Below are 20,384 nucleotides of genomic sequence, written 5' to 3'. Positions count from 1 at the left end.
CCCTCACATAAGCCTGCCACTGGTCCCTATCCTGAGCAAGATTAATCCAGTCTCTACCATCATATCCCACCTCCCACAAATCCATTTTAATATTATCCTCCCATCTACGTCTCGGCCTCCCCAAAGGTCTTTTCCCCTCTGGCCTCCCAACTAACACTCTATATGCATTTCTGGATTCGCCCATACGTGCTACATGCCCTGCCCATCTCAAACGTCTGGATTTAATGTTCCTAATTATGTCAGGTGAAGGATGCAATGCATGCAGCTCTGCGTTGTGTAACTTTCTCCATTCTCCTGTAACTTCATCCCTCTTAGCCTCAAATATTTTCCTAAGAACCTTATTCTCAAAAACCCTCAATCTCTGTTCCTCTCTCAAAGTGAGAGTCCAAGTTTTACAGCCATACAGAACAACCGGTAATACTTACTTACTGGCTTTTAAGGAACCCCTAGGTTCATTGCTGCCCTCACATAAGCCCGCTATTGGTTACAACCGGTAATATAACTGTTTTATAAATTCTGACTTTCAGATTTTTTGACAGCAGACTAGATGACAAAAGCTTCTCAACCGAATAATAACAGACATTTCCCATATTTATTCTGCGTTTAATTTCCTCCCGAGTGTCATTTATATTTGTTACTGTTGCTCCAAGATATTTGAATTTTTCCACCTCTTCGAAGGATAGCATAAAAATTATCAGAACTTTATTAATTGCATGTTTGTATTTGAAGTACATTATCCCTGTGTGAGACAATAACAGTAGATTTCAAGGAACTTCACTTCCCACTTTAAAACATTTGCCAGCACAAATGTGACTTGTACGAGCCAAATAACGGATTGCTGAGTACACTCATATCTGGTAAAACTATTTGATAAAAATGAGAATTTAAGGTCAACACTATGATCGGAATTTATGTCGCTGCAATCAGTTATTTAACAAGGCTATGTCAACTGAGTACCTATTTAGTGTTGATGAAATTGATGATTGCGAAATGAGACTACTGACATTCATCTTATACTTGGGAAAAACCCAACCAGATAAGCAGTCCAAACAGTCTTCAAACCCATGCCCGTGCCACACAGTGGCTAAGTGTAGGTCAAACTTGGTGAATGTGCGCAACAAGCTGGGATTTCTAAGGCCAACAGCATGGAGATAAACCGAACTTCTACAATTTAAGCCCTATAAAACGATATCTGTCTACAGAATTACTGAGGCAGACTACAGGGTAAGTATCGCAAAATTTATGTTATGTTATGTTTTATTTAACGACGCTCGCAACTGCAGAGGTTATATCAGCGTCGCCGGATGTGCCGGAATTTTGTTCCGCAGGAGTTCTTTTACATGCCAGTAAATCTACTGACATGAGCCTGTCGCATTTAAGCACACTTAAATGCCATCGACCTGGCCCGGGATCGAACCCGCAACCTTGGGCATAGAAGGCCAGCGCTATACCAACTTGCCAACCAGGTCGATTCGCAAAATTTATTAAAATGATGTGAGACAAATATGTACGTGAACGACCACAAATGCTATCAGAAAATGCAGGCCCTAAATTTCCAAAATTTGATAAGGAAATGAACTCACAATTGGACAACAATTACAAGGTACCACAGCAAGACTTATTAGAACTTAAATATCTGATAAAAGTATAAAAAAGGTTACTAATAATATTTTTTTACAATTCACTTTTTACTTTAAATTAAATTTTCCAAATTTGAAAATTTTTACACATTATTTCATAACTCCACCCACAACCATTAGAGATAGAATTCTGAAATTTTGTACACTGATTTAACATGCATTTATGCAAAAGATAGACTACAATAATGCCCATTTCTTTGAAAATAGAAAAATTAGGTCACGAAACATTATGTAAATTTTAATATATTTTATATAGGACAAATAAAAAATTAATTGTATTAAAATAACACCTCTACATGTCTGAGAGTAGTCTACTTTTCAGAAATAAGTGTTTATTACATGCAGGAAAAATAATAAAGATGTCACAGAGGCCATAACAATGTTATGGTTACCAAATTATGTAACTGCAGAATTTTTTTTTTTTTCATACTTTGATAAAACTGGTTTGAAAAATATTATTAGTGACCTTCTTTATACTTCTATCAGATATTTAAGTTCTAATAAGTCTTGTTGTGATATCTTGTAATTTTTGTCCAATTGTGAGTTCATTTTCTTATAAAATTTTAGAAATTTAGAGCCTGCATTTTCTGATAATATTTGTGGTCTTTGACGTACATATACCCTTAAGTAAAAGGGAACGCATTTTCAGCTAACCTGTAGTGGTAAGTATTTTTTAATAATATTAACACTGGAAGTAGTCTTTCTAATAGTACACCTTTCTCACCATTATTGTACACAAGAAATTGGCAGCAGAGAACCATTTTCTTCCACTAGTAGTGTCAGATGGAAGTTAGTAACTGGGATGTCCTGACACTGAGATATTCCACATTAATACAAGAAACATATTATGTCACTTTCCATATTCGGACTCTTCAACTTTAGTTTCAGAACTGCAGCTCTCTTTTCGATCAGTCAGAACTAACGTTATTAATGAATATTCTATTTATTACATCTGAAAAAATCTGTGACCACTGACATAGTCTAGAGGTGGGTTAGCAAGACTTGTGATCTGGGGCTGCATTTGGGCGTGGGTTGAGCTTCTTGGGAGGTTCTCCCCAAACTGCAAAGTAAATGTGAAGCAATCCCATAGCAAACATATGCGCCAACTTTGGTGGGGGAAGGCACTTTCTTCCCCACAAATTATGGCAGGAGTGTCGCCCCACCATTAAAATAATAATACAGGGCCTCAGGCCTTGCACCTCCAAATAATTCTAAGAGAGATTTCCCTCACTGAAAGAAGTAATTAATTCGTTTAAAAGAGGAACAAGGCTTTAAGTAACTAGGACATAAGCCAAAAATGGTTATTTCGAATCCACAGAGAGAGTCACAATGACCATGTTAGTGACACATATCACAATATCCATCCCTTTCTCTCCTTCTATATTTTAGATCGGTGAAATTCCACACATGATGCGAAGGTAACTCCACTTCTTTGTCTATGATCCACATTTTTTTTTTCAGTTCAGTTCAAATAAATGAACTATTGTGATCGAACAGTAATGGTCATCATTAATATTACTTACTTACTTACTGGTTTTTAAGGAACCCGTAAGTTCATTGCCGCCCTCACATAAGCCCGCCATTGGTCCCTATCCTGAGCAAGATTAATCCATTCTCTATCATATCCCACCTCCCTCAAATCCATTTTAATATTATCTTCCCATCTACGTCTCGGCCTCCCCAAAGGTCTTTTTCCCTCCGGCCTCCCAACTAACACTCTATATGCACTTCTGGATTCGCCCATACGTGCTACATGTCCTGCCCATCTCAAACGTCTGGATTTTATGTTCCTAATTATGTCAGGTGAAATATACAATGCGTGCAGCTCTGCGTTGTGTAACTTTCTCCATTCTCCTGTAACTTCATCCCTCTTAGCCCTAAATATTTTCCTAAGAACATTATTCTCAAACACTCTTAATCTCTGTTCCTCTCTCAAAGTGAGAGTCCAAATAATATCAAATATCATCAAAATATCATAAATATTACCAAGCAAAAATAATAATACGAAATTAACAGTGTATTTTTGCCTAACATCAGCTTACAAATTATTATTATTATTATTATTATTATTATTATTATTATTATTAATGTTCAACATTTTTTCATAAACGGTTAAATTTGTTACGAAATTTAAAATAACCATTATAAGCATTCAGTTTCAGTGATCGTTTTTTGTGATGATCATCGACGCCTATTTAGCAAATAATTATTTGCCTCACCCAGTACTAATTTTCTAACACTTTCATGTGTCTACAAATCAATTCGAATGCTTCCTTATAAGAAGAACAAGGTCGGTTGTTTTCACTGTAACTTATTCAAAGTCTGGCCCTTACGCTGACTGTCCTTACTCTTTAGCATACATAAAAATATACACACATCAGAACTGTACAGTAACTCATTGACATATTACAATAACGAAAATCAAATACTAGTGTAAGAGTTAAAAAATGTTGTTGTTGTTTTCTAATGCCAGGCGTTTGACAATAAAGTCATTTGACCTCTTGCACTCCAATATTTTTCAAAGATATTATCATTACCAGCCACTGAAGCACAGATTCTGAGGTGTTCCGAATCCATTTCTTGGTTTGAGATGCACAATGGGCAGTTAGGGGACTGATACATTCCAATTCTATGCAATTCTATTCCATTGGCCAAACAATCATGGCCTATTGCCAATCTAAATGCAGCTACAGACGATTTTCGTGGTAAATCGGGAATTAACTGTGGATTTTGATGCAGAGAGTTCCATTTTTTTCCCTTGGGATTGAGTTATCAAATTTTGTTCGTTGAAGTCTAAGTATGTAGATTTAATAAATCTCTTCACAAAGTAATACGTAGATTTAGTAACAGGTCTGTAAGCAGCAGTGCTTCCCTTCTTTGCTAAAGCATCCACATTCTCGTTTCCCAGGATTCCACAATGGGATGGTATCCATTGGAATACAATTCTTTTATTGAGTGATATTAATTGAGAGAGCATTTTAGTTATTTCTGCTGTTTGAGATGAAGGTGTGTGTTTAGAGACGATTGATAGAATAGCTGCTTTGGAGTCTGACAATATAACTGCATTCCTAAATTTACTGATGTGGCATAGAAGATTCCTGAGACATTCACTTATTGCAATGATTTCATCATCAAAACTTGTTGTTCCATATCCAAGAGATCTATAAATTGAGAAGAGACAGCACGTAACACCTGCACCGGCACCTTGTTCTCTGGAGTTCAAAAATGTACCTTAAATAATATTTACCTAAAATTGAAGTGAAACATTCCAAGAAAAAAGAGGTACTGTGTGTATTGCGTAGGAAGATAAGAAGAAAAATAAAAAGAAAGAATTTTAAAAATGAAGTAGGAAAACAAGCAGGGATAAGATTAGGGTGGCGAATACGACTATAATGATAATGAGAAGAAAAATTATTATACAAACATGGTGGAAGTGAAATACTGTAATCTTGCAGATTGAAAGGGACAATGTGGTACACTTAAATGAACAGAAAACCTATGTTACGTTTTGTGATTAAATGCATGATTAATTAGAAAATTAAGTTGGAAGTTTCAGCAGTCCGGCAACATCGTTGTTAATGCAGTGCTTTTTCTTTTTGTAATATATATGTAAGAGGTCTATCTTCTTTTATGAACCTCTCTCTCTGACTACAATGTTGCAATCTGTTCATATTGTTCAGTGAAATTAATTAGTGGTTTTTAAATTAAATTTACACGAAAACCGTCCACACTATTGAAATATGCCAAAGGGATAAATGATTCTTTATTAAATTTTCTATCGATATGAACAAAAATCACGATTCTACTCGCAATAGTTATCGAATAAGAGGGTGTTAAACATTTGGGAAAAAAATATTTTTTTTCTCAGAAAACTATGAACTTTCCACCAATATGGTATTACACTTTTTTGTTACATACAACATGAGCTATTCACTCGGAAAATCTGCATTTATTTCACCTCCATTCTGTATTATTTACAGCAGTTATGATATGATGAAGACGAAATTATCAACAGTAATCTCACTAGAGGTTTTGATTTATCTAGAGAAAATCAAAACTCGAGTGGGATTTAACTATTACACGATTAGAAGAAAGTATATAAAGATTAGAAGTAACGAAGTACTCCAGTACAATAAAATATTGACTTACGAAAATACAAAACTGTCTTCAAATTTGTACCATCTCAACATTATAAATATTACGCTAGTAGATGGCAGTAGTGGTGTTATTATTAGCTCTTGTCTTGATATCAGTTGTGCCAACTATGGAATCTTCATTGAACTCTGTGGAAGGTTACTGGTCAACAAGGCTTCGTTGATTCAGTTTCATTTTTATTAAAACAGTTGCATACCACTTCAATTATCCCGATCCCAGTAATCAACGTCACTTGACAGATGATTTTCAATAAATCTTAGTATTAAACAATTTCTGATATGTGACTATTCATAATATCATATAGCAGAAGCTATAACATAACCTAAATAATATAAACGAGTGTTAGAAAAGTTTTAATTAGGGATGATGAAAGAAACAAGAAACATTTTAATTAACGATGATGAAATAAAAAATAAACATGAATAATTTTAACCCTTTGCGGTCGGATTTAAATACCACAGTCAGTCTGCGCGAGAAATGTGTCGGATGCTGCCCGCCATGGGACTGCAACATGGATATTGCAGTGGCGGATGTCACCCAACATGGGACTCAAAAGGGTTAAAAGAAAATTATTGAAAGTACAATTTTCAAATTTGAATGTTTTAGTGGTTGGTGGTTCAGTTGATGTTATATTGGACAAGTGCGTAAAAGAAGTGAACTTGTTGATGTACATGGTGTATCCCTCAACTTATTCAGGATTTGCGAATGGTGCTCTTCATTTATTTGTAAATAGGGTTTCAGGGAAGATGCATAGCTGTGACCAGTGATCTTTATTATTTCTTGTTCTTGAATGCCAATGCGAGTCATATTTGAAAGTGCTGTGCATCGACTGGAGTGGTTTGTAATTTTCGGTTTTTGACTTCCAGACCAGTGCAGTTTGAAATGTTGGCAAACAAAGAAACAAATGCTAGGGTAGTGATAAAAATAAACAAATGCTAGGGACGCGATAAAATTAAACAAATGCTAGGGACGCGATAAAATTGTGCGATAAGCAGCCATGATTGGTTGAAAGACGACCTTTCGCACCGTTTTATTGGTCAAAAGTAGTGTGACGTAGTAAAAGTGTAATAGTCAAATAAATTACTATTTTCATTCCAATTTTTAGCTAGATTTTGAATCCCATTACACACTATTTCTTAATTGATTTTATCAAGTGTTGTTTTTATATTCCGGTATGACACAAATTAAAGACCTTAGTAATTTGAAATGTATAGAAAATTCTCTTCCCTAAGCAAACTAGCATTCCAGTATTATATAAAATTACTGTTGAAGATACAGACAACGCCTATATTAAAAATTTGCTACTCACCTCCTTCACAGTGTCTTCCTTGAAATCCAATTGGACAACTACAGACTCCAGGAGCAGTGCAGCTTCCTCCATTCATGCACTGAGGATAGCACAAGGCAGTCTTGCAGTATTGTCCCATGTAGCCTTCAGGACACTGACATATCTTCTCATAATTACACCAACCTCCATTGGCACATTTCTTATCACACTCTGGATCTGGACCTATATACAAAGAATAAACATTAAACACGTTCTAAAAGCATGTCATCTTAAAAAAAAAAATTTCAATGACCATTTACTTGTTATGACGGCTTATAGAGGAAGGCTAAGCTCCGTTTATTTAACCTAGCATTAAGAGATGAGCATGCTGCTTTGGTAGCTCAGTTGACAAAGATTTTTTTTTTAATTGGGTTATTTTATGACGCTGTATCAACAACTAGGTTATTTAGCGTCTAAATGAAATGAAGGTGATAATGCCGGTGAAATGAGTCCAGGGTTCAGCACCCAAAGTTACCCAGCATTTGCTCGTATTGGGTTGAGGGAAAAGCCCGGAAAAAACCTCAACCAGGTAACTTGCCTCGACCAGGATTCGAACCTGGGCCACCTGGTTTCGCGGCCAGATGCGCTGACCGTTACTCCACAGGTGTGGACTTTGACAAAGATATTAATCTTTTCTTCAAACCCCAAAATTAATCAAAATTAATATTTTAAATGCACTATTCTCTAAAATCAAAAATATAATTTTAATTGCAATATTCTTATGATGACTGCGAAACTGAATTCGTACCCTGGTGATAGCGAAGTCGTATTATTGTAGACAAAGTGAAGATTCCTTAAGGTTTATTATTTTTTTTTTTTTGAGTTCTCCTGTTTATATCATTTCGCAGTTACTCTCCATTTCAATATTCATTATCATCATTATAACAGCACTAACCAGGACAATGTCAGCATTATGTAGTATTATGGTGGCATACATTGGCATCAGTCTTAGGAAGCATAGTGCACTTTCAGAGGAGTGAAAGGGCACTCTAGAGAGACTTCATTGAAACTTAACCCTACATGGCTGAATCGACAGTGGCACACCATATAGCTGTGTCGTGTTAACTACAAAGATAGTGGTTTTTCGGACTTCAATAAACATTCCTAATTGAAGGAATGGTAAGGCACATTAAGTCCATTTGAGACTCTGGCGCTAGCCTCGGACCTCTCCTCTGTACAAAGAGAAAAAAAAATAGGTGATATCACCCTTATAAGCATTGTGACTTTGATTGTTTTTTCTCAAGTACTCTTCATATATAAGAATGGACAATGTATTGTGTAATTTAATTTTACTTTTAATTGTTACAAAATATGATTTCTGTGTTGTTTTCAGAGTCTATAATAACGTATGTTGGTTTGAAATATATGTTTTTTTTTTCAATTTCTTCAGAGCAATCATTATTTATCTTCACTAGCAAGCCTATATAGGTAAAACTGTCTACAGTTTTAACTTTATAATCTATCAAGTCAACCTGGGTAGCATAGTCGGTATAGCAATGGCCTTCTGTGCTCGAGGTTGCGGGTTCGATCCCGGCCCAGGTTGATGCCATTTAAGTGTGTTTATATATGCAACAGGCTCATGTCAGTAGATTTACTGGCATGTAAAAGAACTCCTGCGGGACAAAATTCTGGCACACCGGTGATGCTGATGTAACTTCTGCAGTTGTGAGTGTCGTTAAATAAACAATAATTTAAAATAATTTGTTCTCCTGTCAAGGTGGTATTTTATCATTATTATTATTATTATTATCGGACGCCCTAGAAAACGCTGGAAAGACCAATTTTAATATTGCTATGGAGACAAAACGGGCCAATGGGCCCAAATCGTATTGTTGATGATGATGATGATTATTATTATTATTATTATTATTATCATCATCATCCATACATCGTTATGAACCTGTTCCAGGTCATTGGTTGGGCTATCTCTTCCTTGTCTTCTTAAATCTCTATTTCCTTTTGGTCTGCAATTAAGCATTTGTTTTGTTAGCTTGGTTTCTTGCATATTATCCACATGACATTTCCACGTGAAGGAACTGTTTTTTTTTTTTTTTTTACTGAATCTGGTCTTCCAGGGTAGGAGTTGTGTGATGTGCTGGTTATCCCTTATCCATTCATAAAAATAATTACTCATAAACAAACTGATCAACTTGGAAAACGATCTTGTATTATCATTACACGAGAAAAATTAAATCTGCCTTCTGGACGCCCTTATTTCAGAAATATGTTGTTGTTGCTGTTTTCTCATGCCAGGCGTTTGACAATAAAGTCATTTGACCTCTTGCACTCCAATATTTTTCAAAGATATTATCATGGCCCGCCACTGAAGCACAGATTTTGAGGTGTTCCGAATCCATTTCTTGGTTTGAGTTGCACAATGGGCAGTTAGGGGACTGATATATTCCAATTCTATGCAGGTATTTGGCCAAACAATCATGGCCTGTTGCCAATCTAAATGCAGCTACAGACGATTTTCGTGGTAAATCGGGAATTAACTGTGGATTTTGATGCAGAGAGTTCCATTTTTTCCCCTGGGATTGTGTTATCAAATTTTGTTTGCTGAAGTCTAAGTATGTAGATTTAATAAATCTTTTCATAGAGTAATATGTAGATTTAGTAACAGGTCTGTAAGGAGCAGGCTGCCCTTCTTTGCTAAAGCATCCGCATTCTCGTTTCCCAGGATTCCATAATGGGATGGTATCCAATGGAATACAATTCTTTTATTGAGTGATATTAATTGAGAGAGCATTTTAGTTATTTCTGCTGTTTGAGATGAAGGTGTGTGTTTAGAGACGATTGATAGAATAGCTGCTTTGGAGTCTGACAATATAACTGCATTCCTAAATTTATTGATGTGGCATAGAAGATTCCTGAGACTTTCACTTATTGCAATGATTTCACCATCAAAACTTGTTGTTCCATATCCAAGAGATCTATAAAGTGAGAAGAGACAGCACGTAACACCTGCACCGGCACCTTGTTCTCTGGAGATCAAGGATCCGTCAGTGTATAAATGAAGCCAGTTTTGTGGAGGGTACCTAATATTAATTGTCTCTAAAGACAATTGTTTCAGTATTTCAGTGTTTACTTCTGATTTCAGTATTTCTTCTGTTAAATTTAGATTATATTCTATATTTAATAGAGTTAAAGGGTTTGGTTTAATTTGTAAGTTTTCTTTTAAATTCGGGATATTTATTTTCTGTTCTAATTCTTGAACAATGGATATGAAACTTTTTTGAGTTTTCAATCTACAGAGAGGACTGTATGAATGCCAATTGTTTCCTGGTAATCTGATAGTTTTTCATATTGAAACAGTGCTTGTTCTTCTATTGTCATTTTGATGTTGTTAATATTAGTGAGGAATCTCATAGAATCTATTGGAGTTATTTTGATTCCACCAGTAATGAGTCTGAGAGCTTGGTTTTGAACATATTCTATGTCGTTTATGAAAGGTGAAGTAATTAAAATTTCTCCGCAGTATGTCAGCACTGGCTGTATAAACATTTTGTATGTAGTGTTCAAAGTATTCCTAGAGCATCCCCACTTCTTTCCTGCTAGTCTTTTTAGAAGGGAGAATCTTTTACGAGCTTTTTCAGAAATGTATTTCAAATGGTTGCTCCATGTTAACTTACTATTGAAAATAACTCCAAGATATTTCGATTCATAAGTCCTAGGAAGGTGTTGGCCATTGTATTGGATATTGAATTCTCTTTCTTTTTTCCCCGAGTGAAAATATTTGGTAGTTACTTTTGCTCAAATTGAGTGTCATCAAATTTGATATATTCCATTCATGTAGTTCAGAATATAATATATATATATATATATATATATATATATATATATATATATATACACACACAGTGAAACCTGTTCAAATCGGAACCTGAATAATCCGGAATCCTGTCCATTTTGGAACAATTTATTGGTCCCGGCGAAATTGTATGTATTATGTGTAATTTTTCCTGAATAAAACGGAAACTGTCCAACGCGGAAACGGAAACTGTCTGCTACTGTTCAAAACGGAAACAATATTTTGGACACACACTATATTTTGTAACTATATTTTGAAACAGCGTGTAATTTCAAGGAAAATACGAAATATGTAGGTCACTAAGATAAAAACAAGTTTTCTTTGCAAAATTCTAGAGGGTACGAGGGTGTGTTGGCCTGTCGGTCATAAATTTTATTACCCTGTTGACTAGGCAGACGAGTCCCTTCAAAGATTTTCAATGCTTCACACCCGTATACTGTCGTAGCTAAACAGAGCGCAAGTGTAGTGATTTCTGGGTAAAAAAAAAAGTTGCATAAAATGTAGCATTAACATTAAGTGATGAAGTAAAAGTTATCGAGATAAAGGAAAATTAGAAACAAAGTCTATGTGAAATAATACTGAAGTACAGTTGTGGAAAACTCAGGTGTGACACTTTAAAAAATAAAGATCATAATGAGTGAGTGGCGTGCAGCCAATATTGGTGACACAAAAGGAACCAGAAAGCAACTGTTTATGTGAAAATAAATGAACTGTTGTAGGAGTGGGTTCTTCATGACCTTTCAAAGAAGATGCCAATTTCTGGATCTATTCTGCAAAGCAAGCTATTGAACTGGGAAAGAAATGAAATAAACCAGAATTCAAGGCTTCTAATAGATGGCTCCTAGTCCAATTAATTAATAATGTGCAGTGATATGCAGTACAGTATTAGAGTATAGTGTTAGATATTAAATAGAATGAGATTAGTAAACTTTAGTAATGTTTAATGACTAATGAGTGAGTTACGATAATATTTATACAGAAAATGAGATTTTAATCAAAATGATTGACCAACGGAATAAGCGACAGGAAGCTGATTTAATGTGATGAGTGTTAAATGGAATATTTTGTACTTCTTGCAGTTTGCGGCATGCCATTTTGTTTTTCATGTATATGAATGACAAAATATTCCATTTTAATGTCGCACCTGAATAATGCGGAAACCTGTCCACAACGGAAAAAAAATTAGGACCATGTCACTTCCGTCTTGAACAGGTTTCACTGTATATATATATATATATATATATATATATATATATATATATATATATATATATATATATATATCAGGAATATAATTTCTCTCATCCCCTGCTTTCCAGAAATCACATTTTCGGTATCAAAGATATATATATATATATATATATAATTTCTCTCATCTCCTGCTAAAACAAGGACGTGACTAATGGAAGGATTTTACTCAGTCGAGCTTTAGTTCACAACCAACCCCAATCTAGTGAGAATAGCATCAGCCACTTAGTAACTGAATAGAAGGCAATTTTTAAAGTAGACCACTGAAAATGATTTTGTAACATAAAGTAAAGGACGAAAGAATAAAGAGCATTAAAACACTCAACAAGAAGTTGTTCATTACCGTCAACACCACATACCGATACCTAAAAGAGATTCATACATTATGTCTTACCTCTCTGTGCGCATTCCTTCCTCAGTCTTAGTCTCAATGGTGTGCCTGGTAGAGGTTTTCCCTTTCGGCTTTCAATCAGCAGTCCAATGCCAAACGATGCAATGCCCGAATTGTTTCCAGAACATGGCAGAAACACACTAAATACTGCACAAAAATAATTGTACATAAAAGAATCAGTGAGAAAGAAAACTTTAAACAAAAGTTGTGTTCACCTATGTGTCAACTGTGTACCTACATTAGCAGAAAGAAATCACCTCCGAAACACTGTGTTTTTTACATAATATAGTACAATATAATGATATTATAATAAAAGTTTTTTTGTACAAGCCATTGATACACAATCATGAACAAAATACATTATCTTTACCTATACAGGGTGTTTAAAAAATACGGGGCATAATTTCAGGTATGTATTTCCCACATGTAGACAATCAAAATAGTTCATTACAACATGTGTCCGGAAATGCTTCATTTCCGAGTTATGGCCTTCACAACATTGAAATTCACCGGAAAGATTTTCTTTCCGCAGGTCGTTATCATTACAGAAGATGTTCAAAATGTCCACCTCCTGCTTGAATACAGACCTCACATCGATGTCTCATTGACCTGCGAACACAATCCCAAACTCCAGGAGTATTGCGTATGTCCTCAGAACATGCCACAATTCGATTCCGAAGGGATTCCAAATCAGGCACCGGAGGCGAATAAACCAATGATTTTAAATGGCCCACAAGTAGAAATCAAGAGGGTTCAGATCAGGTGAGCATGGAGGCCAAGCAATTGGGCCACCTCTACCTATCCACTGATCAGGAAACCTTCGATCCAAGTACCGGCGAGCCGTACGACTGAAGTGTGCAGGAGCGCCATCATGCAAGAGGTGAATGTGTTGACGACTGATCAGTGGAGTGTCTTCTAAAACATGAGGTATGGTGTTTTCCAAGAAGTTTGTGTACGCCTGCCCCATAAGTCTGTTTACAAGTACATAGGGTCCAACTAATCGATCACCAATGATACCGGCCCACATGTTGAGGGAGAACCGCACCTGGTGATGAGATGGAACAGTTGCATGTGGGTTTTCATATGCCCATACATGCTGATTGTGGAAATTTGTTATGCCATCTCGTGTGAACTGTGCTTCATCTGTAAATAATACTAAGGCAGGAAACTTCGGATTTACACCACACTGCTGCAAGAACCACTGACAGAACCTAACTCGTGCAGGGTAATCTGCTGGTGACAGGGCCTGTACACGTTGCAAATGATAAGGATACAATTGATACTCTTTCAACAGTCTCCAGACAGTCGTATGAGGAACAATGACTTGCAATGCTACCCTTCGTGTGCTGATGGAAGGAGTCATGTTCACAGCCTCCAGAATCTCCTTCTGTACTTCTGGAGTTGTAGATCTTGGTCGTCCCGTTCCCAAACCAGGAGAGTTAAATTTTCCATACTCGCACAGACGGTAGGCCTAATGGAGACGTACAAATGTATTCCGATCTGGACATTGTCGCTGTGGGTACCTCACCTGGTACAAACGACGAGCCAGCACAGCAATGCCGTCCGCCTTACCGTACATGAAGTGTATCTCTGCCAGCTCTTGATTTGAATACATGTCTACATCTAACGCCTACACAACACTGAATGTAACCTTCGCCTCGGAATGAACTGTCAGAGTGCCCTCTTAATGTCTCCTTTGACGGCAACGACCTGCGGAAAGAAAAACGTTCCAGTGAATTTCAATGTTGTGAAGGCCATAACTAGGAAATAAAGCATTTCCGAACACATGTTGTAATGAACTATTTTGATTGTCTACATGTGGGAAATACATACCTGAAATTATGCCCCATATTTTTAAACACCCTGTATATTTGCAAGAATGCAATAAGAAGTTGAAAGAAAAATACTCTCATACTGCTAAAATCGACTTCAATGTTATTACAAAAATGCATATTTTCAGTCTTAACAGCATTAAATGCCCCCGGGCAAAGCAGTGCACTGAGCCCTGCCTACATAACCACTTACAGGAGTAAAAATTTAATATAAATTATCTATTAGTCCCCCTTAAGGGAAGGACATGGACTGAGACTGTCCTCACATGCAGGCTGCTCGGGTGGGTTCATTGTACTGCCTGGGATGGAATGGTGTGCAAGCCCTAAGGCCCCGCATGTTACAGATCCCCCTGCATGCCGCCTCCAAACTCTCCTACAGTCTACATGATCCTTGTACCTTTCTGAGTAGGCCTCACCGTGGTCCCTCAACCCTGGTCCCACGAGTTACCATGAGCTCAATGGAAAAAAGAAATAGAGATGATGATGATGAAAGAGGGGAAATGTAATTCTGATGGCGAAATAATTGAACCACTGAGAGCAAAAGCAGGTAAGTGGCAAAAATCTGTTTATGAGAAAATGGTTATTAAAAATGACACTGCTTTTGTAAGTTTCTTTTTTATTGTCATGTATTATATGTCTTGTTTCTGCATGCATTAAAATTTCCTGTCGTATGGTATATGTAGACCTATATCTTTTGATTAATTACTTATGGCAAGTTAGAAATACACTACCTAATATATTGTATTGTATTGTATTTATTAACATTCCATGGTATTCATACATTGCTTTACAGCTAGAATATGGAACAAGTCAAAAAACTTAATACTATTATAAAGTCTTAATTTATAGTCACAGTCTAGATGAAATATATATACAGACGAGGTTTACAATATAGTCTACTAGTACAACACATAGTTTTAGTATCAATTTCATGAAGTGTTATTGAATATCATGAATTCACTTACAGAATAGAAAGCATGAGAAATTAGGTACTTCTTTAATTTGGCCTTAAATAATCTTATGTTTTGAGTTTCATTTTTTATATCGATAGGGAGGCTATTAAAAATTTTTACTGCCATATAACACACTCCTTTTTGATAGCACGATAGACTCCGATGGAGTATGAAAGTCATTTCTTTGACGTGTATTTATGCTATGAACTGTTGAATTAGTTACAAAGTTTTCACGATTACATACGAGGAAGACTATTAATGAAAAGATATACTGACAAGCCATGGGCATTATTTGTAGTTTTTTGAAAATAGTCCTACAAGATTCCCTAGATTTGGCACCTACTATTATTATTATTATATTTAAATATATACTATTATTATTATATATATGTTAAAACAGAATCTGTGAGAAAGTTGAGGAGACTTTTTCCACAGAATACGTGAGTGTTCATGCTCCAAATAAGACTACCGGTATATTACAAGATTTATATAAAAACGTTCTGAAACACTACCTCTATATAACAAAAAATCAAGCAGGAAAAGATATGTGCTCATCGAGGAGAGACTTGGTGAGATTGGTACTGAACTAGAAAATTAGCCTAAAAATGTCTATTTAAATAGCTCACAACAATGGAAATAAGAATATAAGATCTGTAAGGTCAGATATTGCACAGATTTCTATTTAAGAATGTCAAGAATGTCTGTATACACTGTATATAAAAGGGCAGCAATTCGGATACTTGCTATGATCAAGGTTACTGTTTATAATTATTAAAATTATTTCTAATTTCATGATTTTACGAGTGTTAACATTAATTTTTGTTTTGATATTAGCAATTTCACACCGTGAATTCACTGTAGCACGTGTTAGCAAGTTGGGAGGATTACTCCAGCACAAACACTGAACTTTGACTACTGCTGTACCTACATCATATAACCTCACCATAGTTTAAAAACTAAATTATTTAACATACCTTTAGGTCTCCGTGGCACACGGCCCTTTGTCTTGATGGAAATTACGGGTGGTTCCAAAATTGTTTCATCAAAAGATTGAAGCCTATCGAAGTTGTAATAGTATTTCTTAACTCCCGACTTCCAAGTGAAATTTACATAACCTACCTGTTAAAAAAAGTTATCATTTTCATCTTCATAATTGTAATGCAAAACACAAATGCAATTTATAAAATACAACTCGCACATTATGAGTGCATTACACAAAAATAGAACAAGGTTAGAGTCCAGTTTAGGCGTGTATGTATTAATCGGAAAAATGTCATATTCTCAATAATACACACACCTAAACTGGGCTCTAACCTTGGAGGAAATGCCACTGCCCCTGTACGGAAGCGCGCCCCAAATTACTTACCTCTGAAGGAATGATAGGAAGATATTTTTCGAAGTTTGGATCCAATATGTATGGCAAAACATGTCCATCCATTATGGCATAAATTTCCATTGAGAAACCTAGAAAAAAACATGACGCTGAAGTCATTTATAGATGACATGAAATGAAATAACAATAGTTCATAAATCGCGCCATATTTTGAGGAATTGTCATTCTTCTGCTGTTATTGGTTTACGATGTCAGAATATTAACACGATTGGTTGTTTGTACAACAGAATAAAGAGCATACTCACCGCTAAACATTTTAACTTGTTGTTCATCAATCCACATGTAGAGATCTCCATTTCTTGGCGCGCTTTTAACCAAAACTGACAACAGGAATAATAATAATGTTTTCCACATATCTGTTCGCTTTAAAACGTTTGGTAAATGCATACTGAAACAAAAGAAAATAACCACTGAAACAGCACTTGATGCGCAAGTCCACCATGCCTTTTCTCCGCCAATAGGAAAATATTTTTAAATTCGTTACCACGGCAACAGTGGATGCGAAGGAAGAAACAGGTGTGTCGCAAATTTATAAGCCATTTGTTTTCTTTAGTTCTCTTTTACAGTTATAATTGATAGAAATGTTATTGAAATTTACATTAAAAAAGTAATGCTGATATATTTCGGCTAATCACGTTCCGAACATTTGTTTATTACCTTGGGATTAAATAACATGCGTGCACAGGTGATTTCGGCGGTGTGTTTACACGAGGACCCTGTTGACCTCGACTGCTAGACTAAACATGCTTCAGAGAAGCTTGAGGGGCAAAATGATACTTACCCTATTACCTTTAAAATAATGTCAATAGTAAAGATGCATCAACGCGTTTCCCACAATCAACTGAGTAAAATAAACATGTTTATGATATTTTATAGAATGTCAAACAATCGACACAAAACTACTACTGTCATTGAATGGGCATTTTGTATTGTCTCGGGTCGCCTCTCGGTCTCGGATTACGATGGGCAACCAGCCAAAGCGCTGTCTCGTACAAACACCCGTTGACGTTGTAGGCGTGACGTCATATGTCATAATGGTATACATCGTCTGCTCTTGGAACAGGTTTTTCTTAATACCTGAGAAGAATAAGGAAATATTTTTTGCATTGTGTTATTGTATATCACAGACAAATGTATATGCTAGTAGTAGTGATATAAACGAAACTTATTTAGTTTTCTTTTTCACTCTTATTGTAGAAAGTTCTGCATTTTCCATCATTCTTCCTCACTTCTTTTTTTTCTTCGCCCTTCTCTATACATATTATTCAACTATTAATCACGAAGGAAAGCAACTTGAGTTGTGAAAGTATGTTATAATTACACTTGAATTTAATATAGTGTTGTTCTTGTACTTATCCCACACTTAAGAAGGCAATATTTACAAAAAGAAAAAAAAGTTACGTGCACGTAAAAAGTGTCCGAATATGAACGCCGGATTTGATAGTGTGGATATTAAATGCAATAGATAAGTGTCGCCAACCCAATAACAAAACATTGTGTACCTGTCTTGTAGGATTGGCAGAACTGTGAATGCAGTAATTTAAATTTCAAGGTCTATCTGGTTTATATCAATTTTAGTTTTATGATACAAGAAAGACATTAAGAGGTTTAATTAATTAAGAAATGGCAAAATCTAAGGGCTCTTGTACTAGACATTTTTCTCAGTTTTGTAAAGCTATCACAACGCCTGGTTTTTTCATAGTCAAAATATCACTTGACTTGTACTTATTTTTACTCTGCCTGTAAAATGCGCAAAATGAATTACGACATAAAAAGCCAAACTGGCAATGGTAAAATTTAGCGGTCCCTGCTTAGGTACACAATCAAGAAACTAAGAAAAGCTTTTTTTTTTAACACACACTAGTGCAACTCCCAAACATATTTGATTAAATCAGGGGCGCAGTTACTGGGGGGATGAGTAGGACCTACCCCCCCCCCCTCCAATATTTAGGCTACTACTGATGTGCTTACATGTTTTATTATTCACTTTGCAGTAGATATAAAAAACCGCTTTTAAACGTTCTATAGTACTAAAGTTTTTAGTTTTATTTTCTTTTTTCTAGTGTCCCAAATAGGTTACACTGCCGAGCGAAAAAAACCGCAATTGAATAAATTTGAAACATCAAACCATAATACAAATTATAACATTAGTGTGTCAGGGTTGCCAGATGTCCGATTTGGTGGGACATGTCCCAATTTTCACATAAAAATCCCGTGTCCCACTTCAAATTGAGGCAGGACCCAAAATGTTCCATCTTTAGAAAATTAACATCACCTATATAATTTTGCCATTATCTAATAATAGTTACATACTATTGGTTGTCCATAACATTTGATCAACAACTGTCAGACATGGCTGTAATGCTTTTAAATACAAAATAAAGTGTTTTGTAATTACATCATGGATATATTGAGTTTAGTACAAAAACTAACAAGAAAAATACCTTATGAAAAAGTTTTTTTGAGTGGCTTAATATTGAATGGACTGAAATGTGCCCACAAGATGGTTATCTTTGGTTCCAGAAATTGAAAGGCTGCTAAGGAATTTTGGAGCTGTAGTCATATTTTTCTATCACAAGAGAATCCAATTGAAATACTCTTCAGACATTTTTTTAAGATAAACTTGCTTAATGCTACCTAGGATTTCTTGTAAATGTTGGAAGGATTGCTTCAGCAAGCAAATTTAAAACAGCAGTCAGAAAACTGCCTAATTGTAGAGCTATTTTCTGTATTACATTATTTGAGAAAAAGCTTTATGAATCTTAGGAATGAGCAGTTTTATGGGTCTACTATCACAGTCTCAATTATTCCCAAATCTTATAGCGACTTCTGTTAACACTTCAAAGAGGAAGCAAATTCTAGAATGTTTTTATTAAAATGGCAATTTTGATAACCATATTAGTTTTTTAACTTTATATAAAGGAATAGTTTTTGCTCTCTCTCTCTCTCTCTTTTTTTTTTTTTTGTTAAATCATGACATATCAACTTTTTCCATACTCATATCACTCTCAAAGAATGAATGTAAGTTTTAGGTATGATGGAAAAAGGATGTCCCTCCTTGGTAAACCTAAAATCTGGCAACCCCGCTGTTTTCTTCTATGGACCTGTTTGTGATAGGCAAGTGTTTATTCATGTTTTGGAAAGAAAAGTAATATAGGCATTGAATGGTTTATAACACACTCTTTGCCACATTCTATCCCTTACTCTATGTTTATTGCTATGCCATTAAAATTTATATTAAAAAAAAAAAAAACCCACACACACACACAAATCTACTATATTTAAAATGTTAGTTTTATGCAAATATACGCAACATGCAAACTGTATGGTCGTTTCGAGATACAACTGATTTGCTACTTTGTATACTTCTTAAGGTTTTCTGCTGGTTGCAAGCTCCTCGATTTTCAAAATGTGTTCAAACACCACCCAATGTCTTAATCAGAAAGGAAAAAAAAATCTACTGTGCACATTCATTAATGAAAACATTAAAAAAAACAGGTATTTGGTTAGGGATTAAAAAAGAACTCCGCACTGCATGCATACACGTCTAAAAAACTTCTGATCGGTTACTCTATTATTTTTTTTTTTTCAGATGTAGTTCCCTCTTTCTATACACAATTCTTGGGGAGGAGCC

The 20,384-nt window shown here is 35.4% G+C and overlaps 1 protein-coding gene across 2 annotated transcripts in view; it reads right to left on the bottom strand.

Moving 5' to 3' along the window:
* Positions 1-18,189, bottom strand: part of LOC138712417 (protein shifted-like) — a 31,102-nt gene extending 12,913 nt beyond the window's left edge. The window contains exons 1-6 of one of the 2 annotated variants that reach the window (XM_069844210.1): positions 17,532-18,189; positions 16,996-17,138; positions 16,724-16,821; positions 16,332-16,476; positions 12,576-12,719; positions 7,105-7,305 (exon numbers count right to left, since the gene is read on the bottom strand). In XM_069844210.1, the coding sequence (XP_069700311.1) occupies positions 7,105-7,305; positions 12,576-12,719; positions 16,332-16,476; positions 16,724-16,821; positions 16,996-17,137 (730 nt within the window). In that variant the 5' untranslated portion in view covers position 17,138; positions 17,532-18,189. Of the gene's footprint in view, positions 1-7,104; positions 7,306-12,575; positions 12,720-16,331; positions 16,477-16,723; positions 16,822-16,995; positions 17,139-17,407; positions 17,479-17,531 lie in introns of those variants that run through there. The other variant, XM_069844211.1, reaches the window with a different exon arrangement.
* Between the last annotated feature and the right edge of the window lie 2,195 nt (positions 18,190-20,384).

The sequence above is a fragment of the Periplaneta americana genome, chromosome 13, assembly GCF_040183065.1.
Source record: "Periplaneta americana isolate PAMFEO1 chromosome 13, P.americana_PAMFEO1_priV1, whole genome shotgun sequence".
Classification (NCBI taxonomy): Eukaryota; Metazoa; Arthropoda; class Insecta; order Blattodea; family Blattidae; genus Periplaneta; species Periplaneta americana.
Note: the sequence above shows the minus strand (reverse complement) of the source record. Positions and strands in the feature narration are given on the sequence as shown.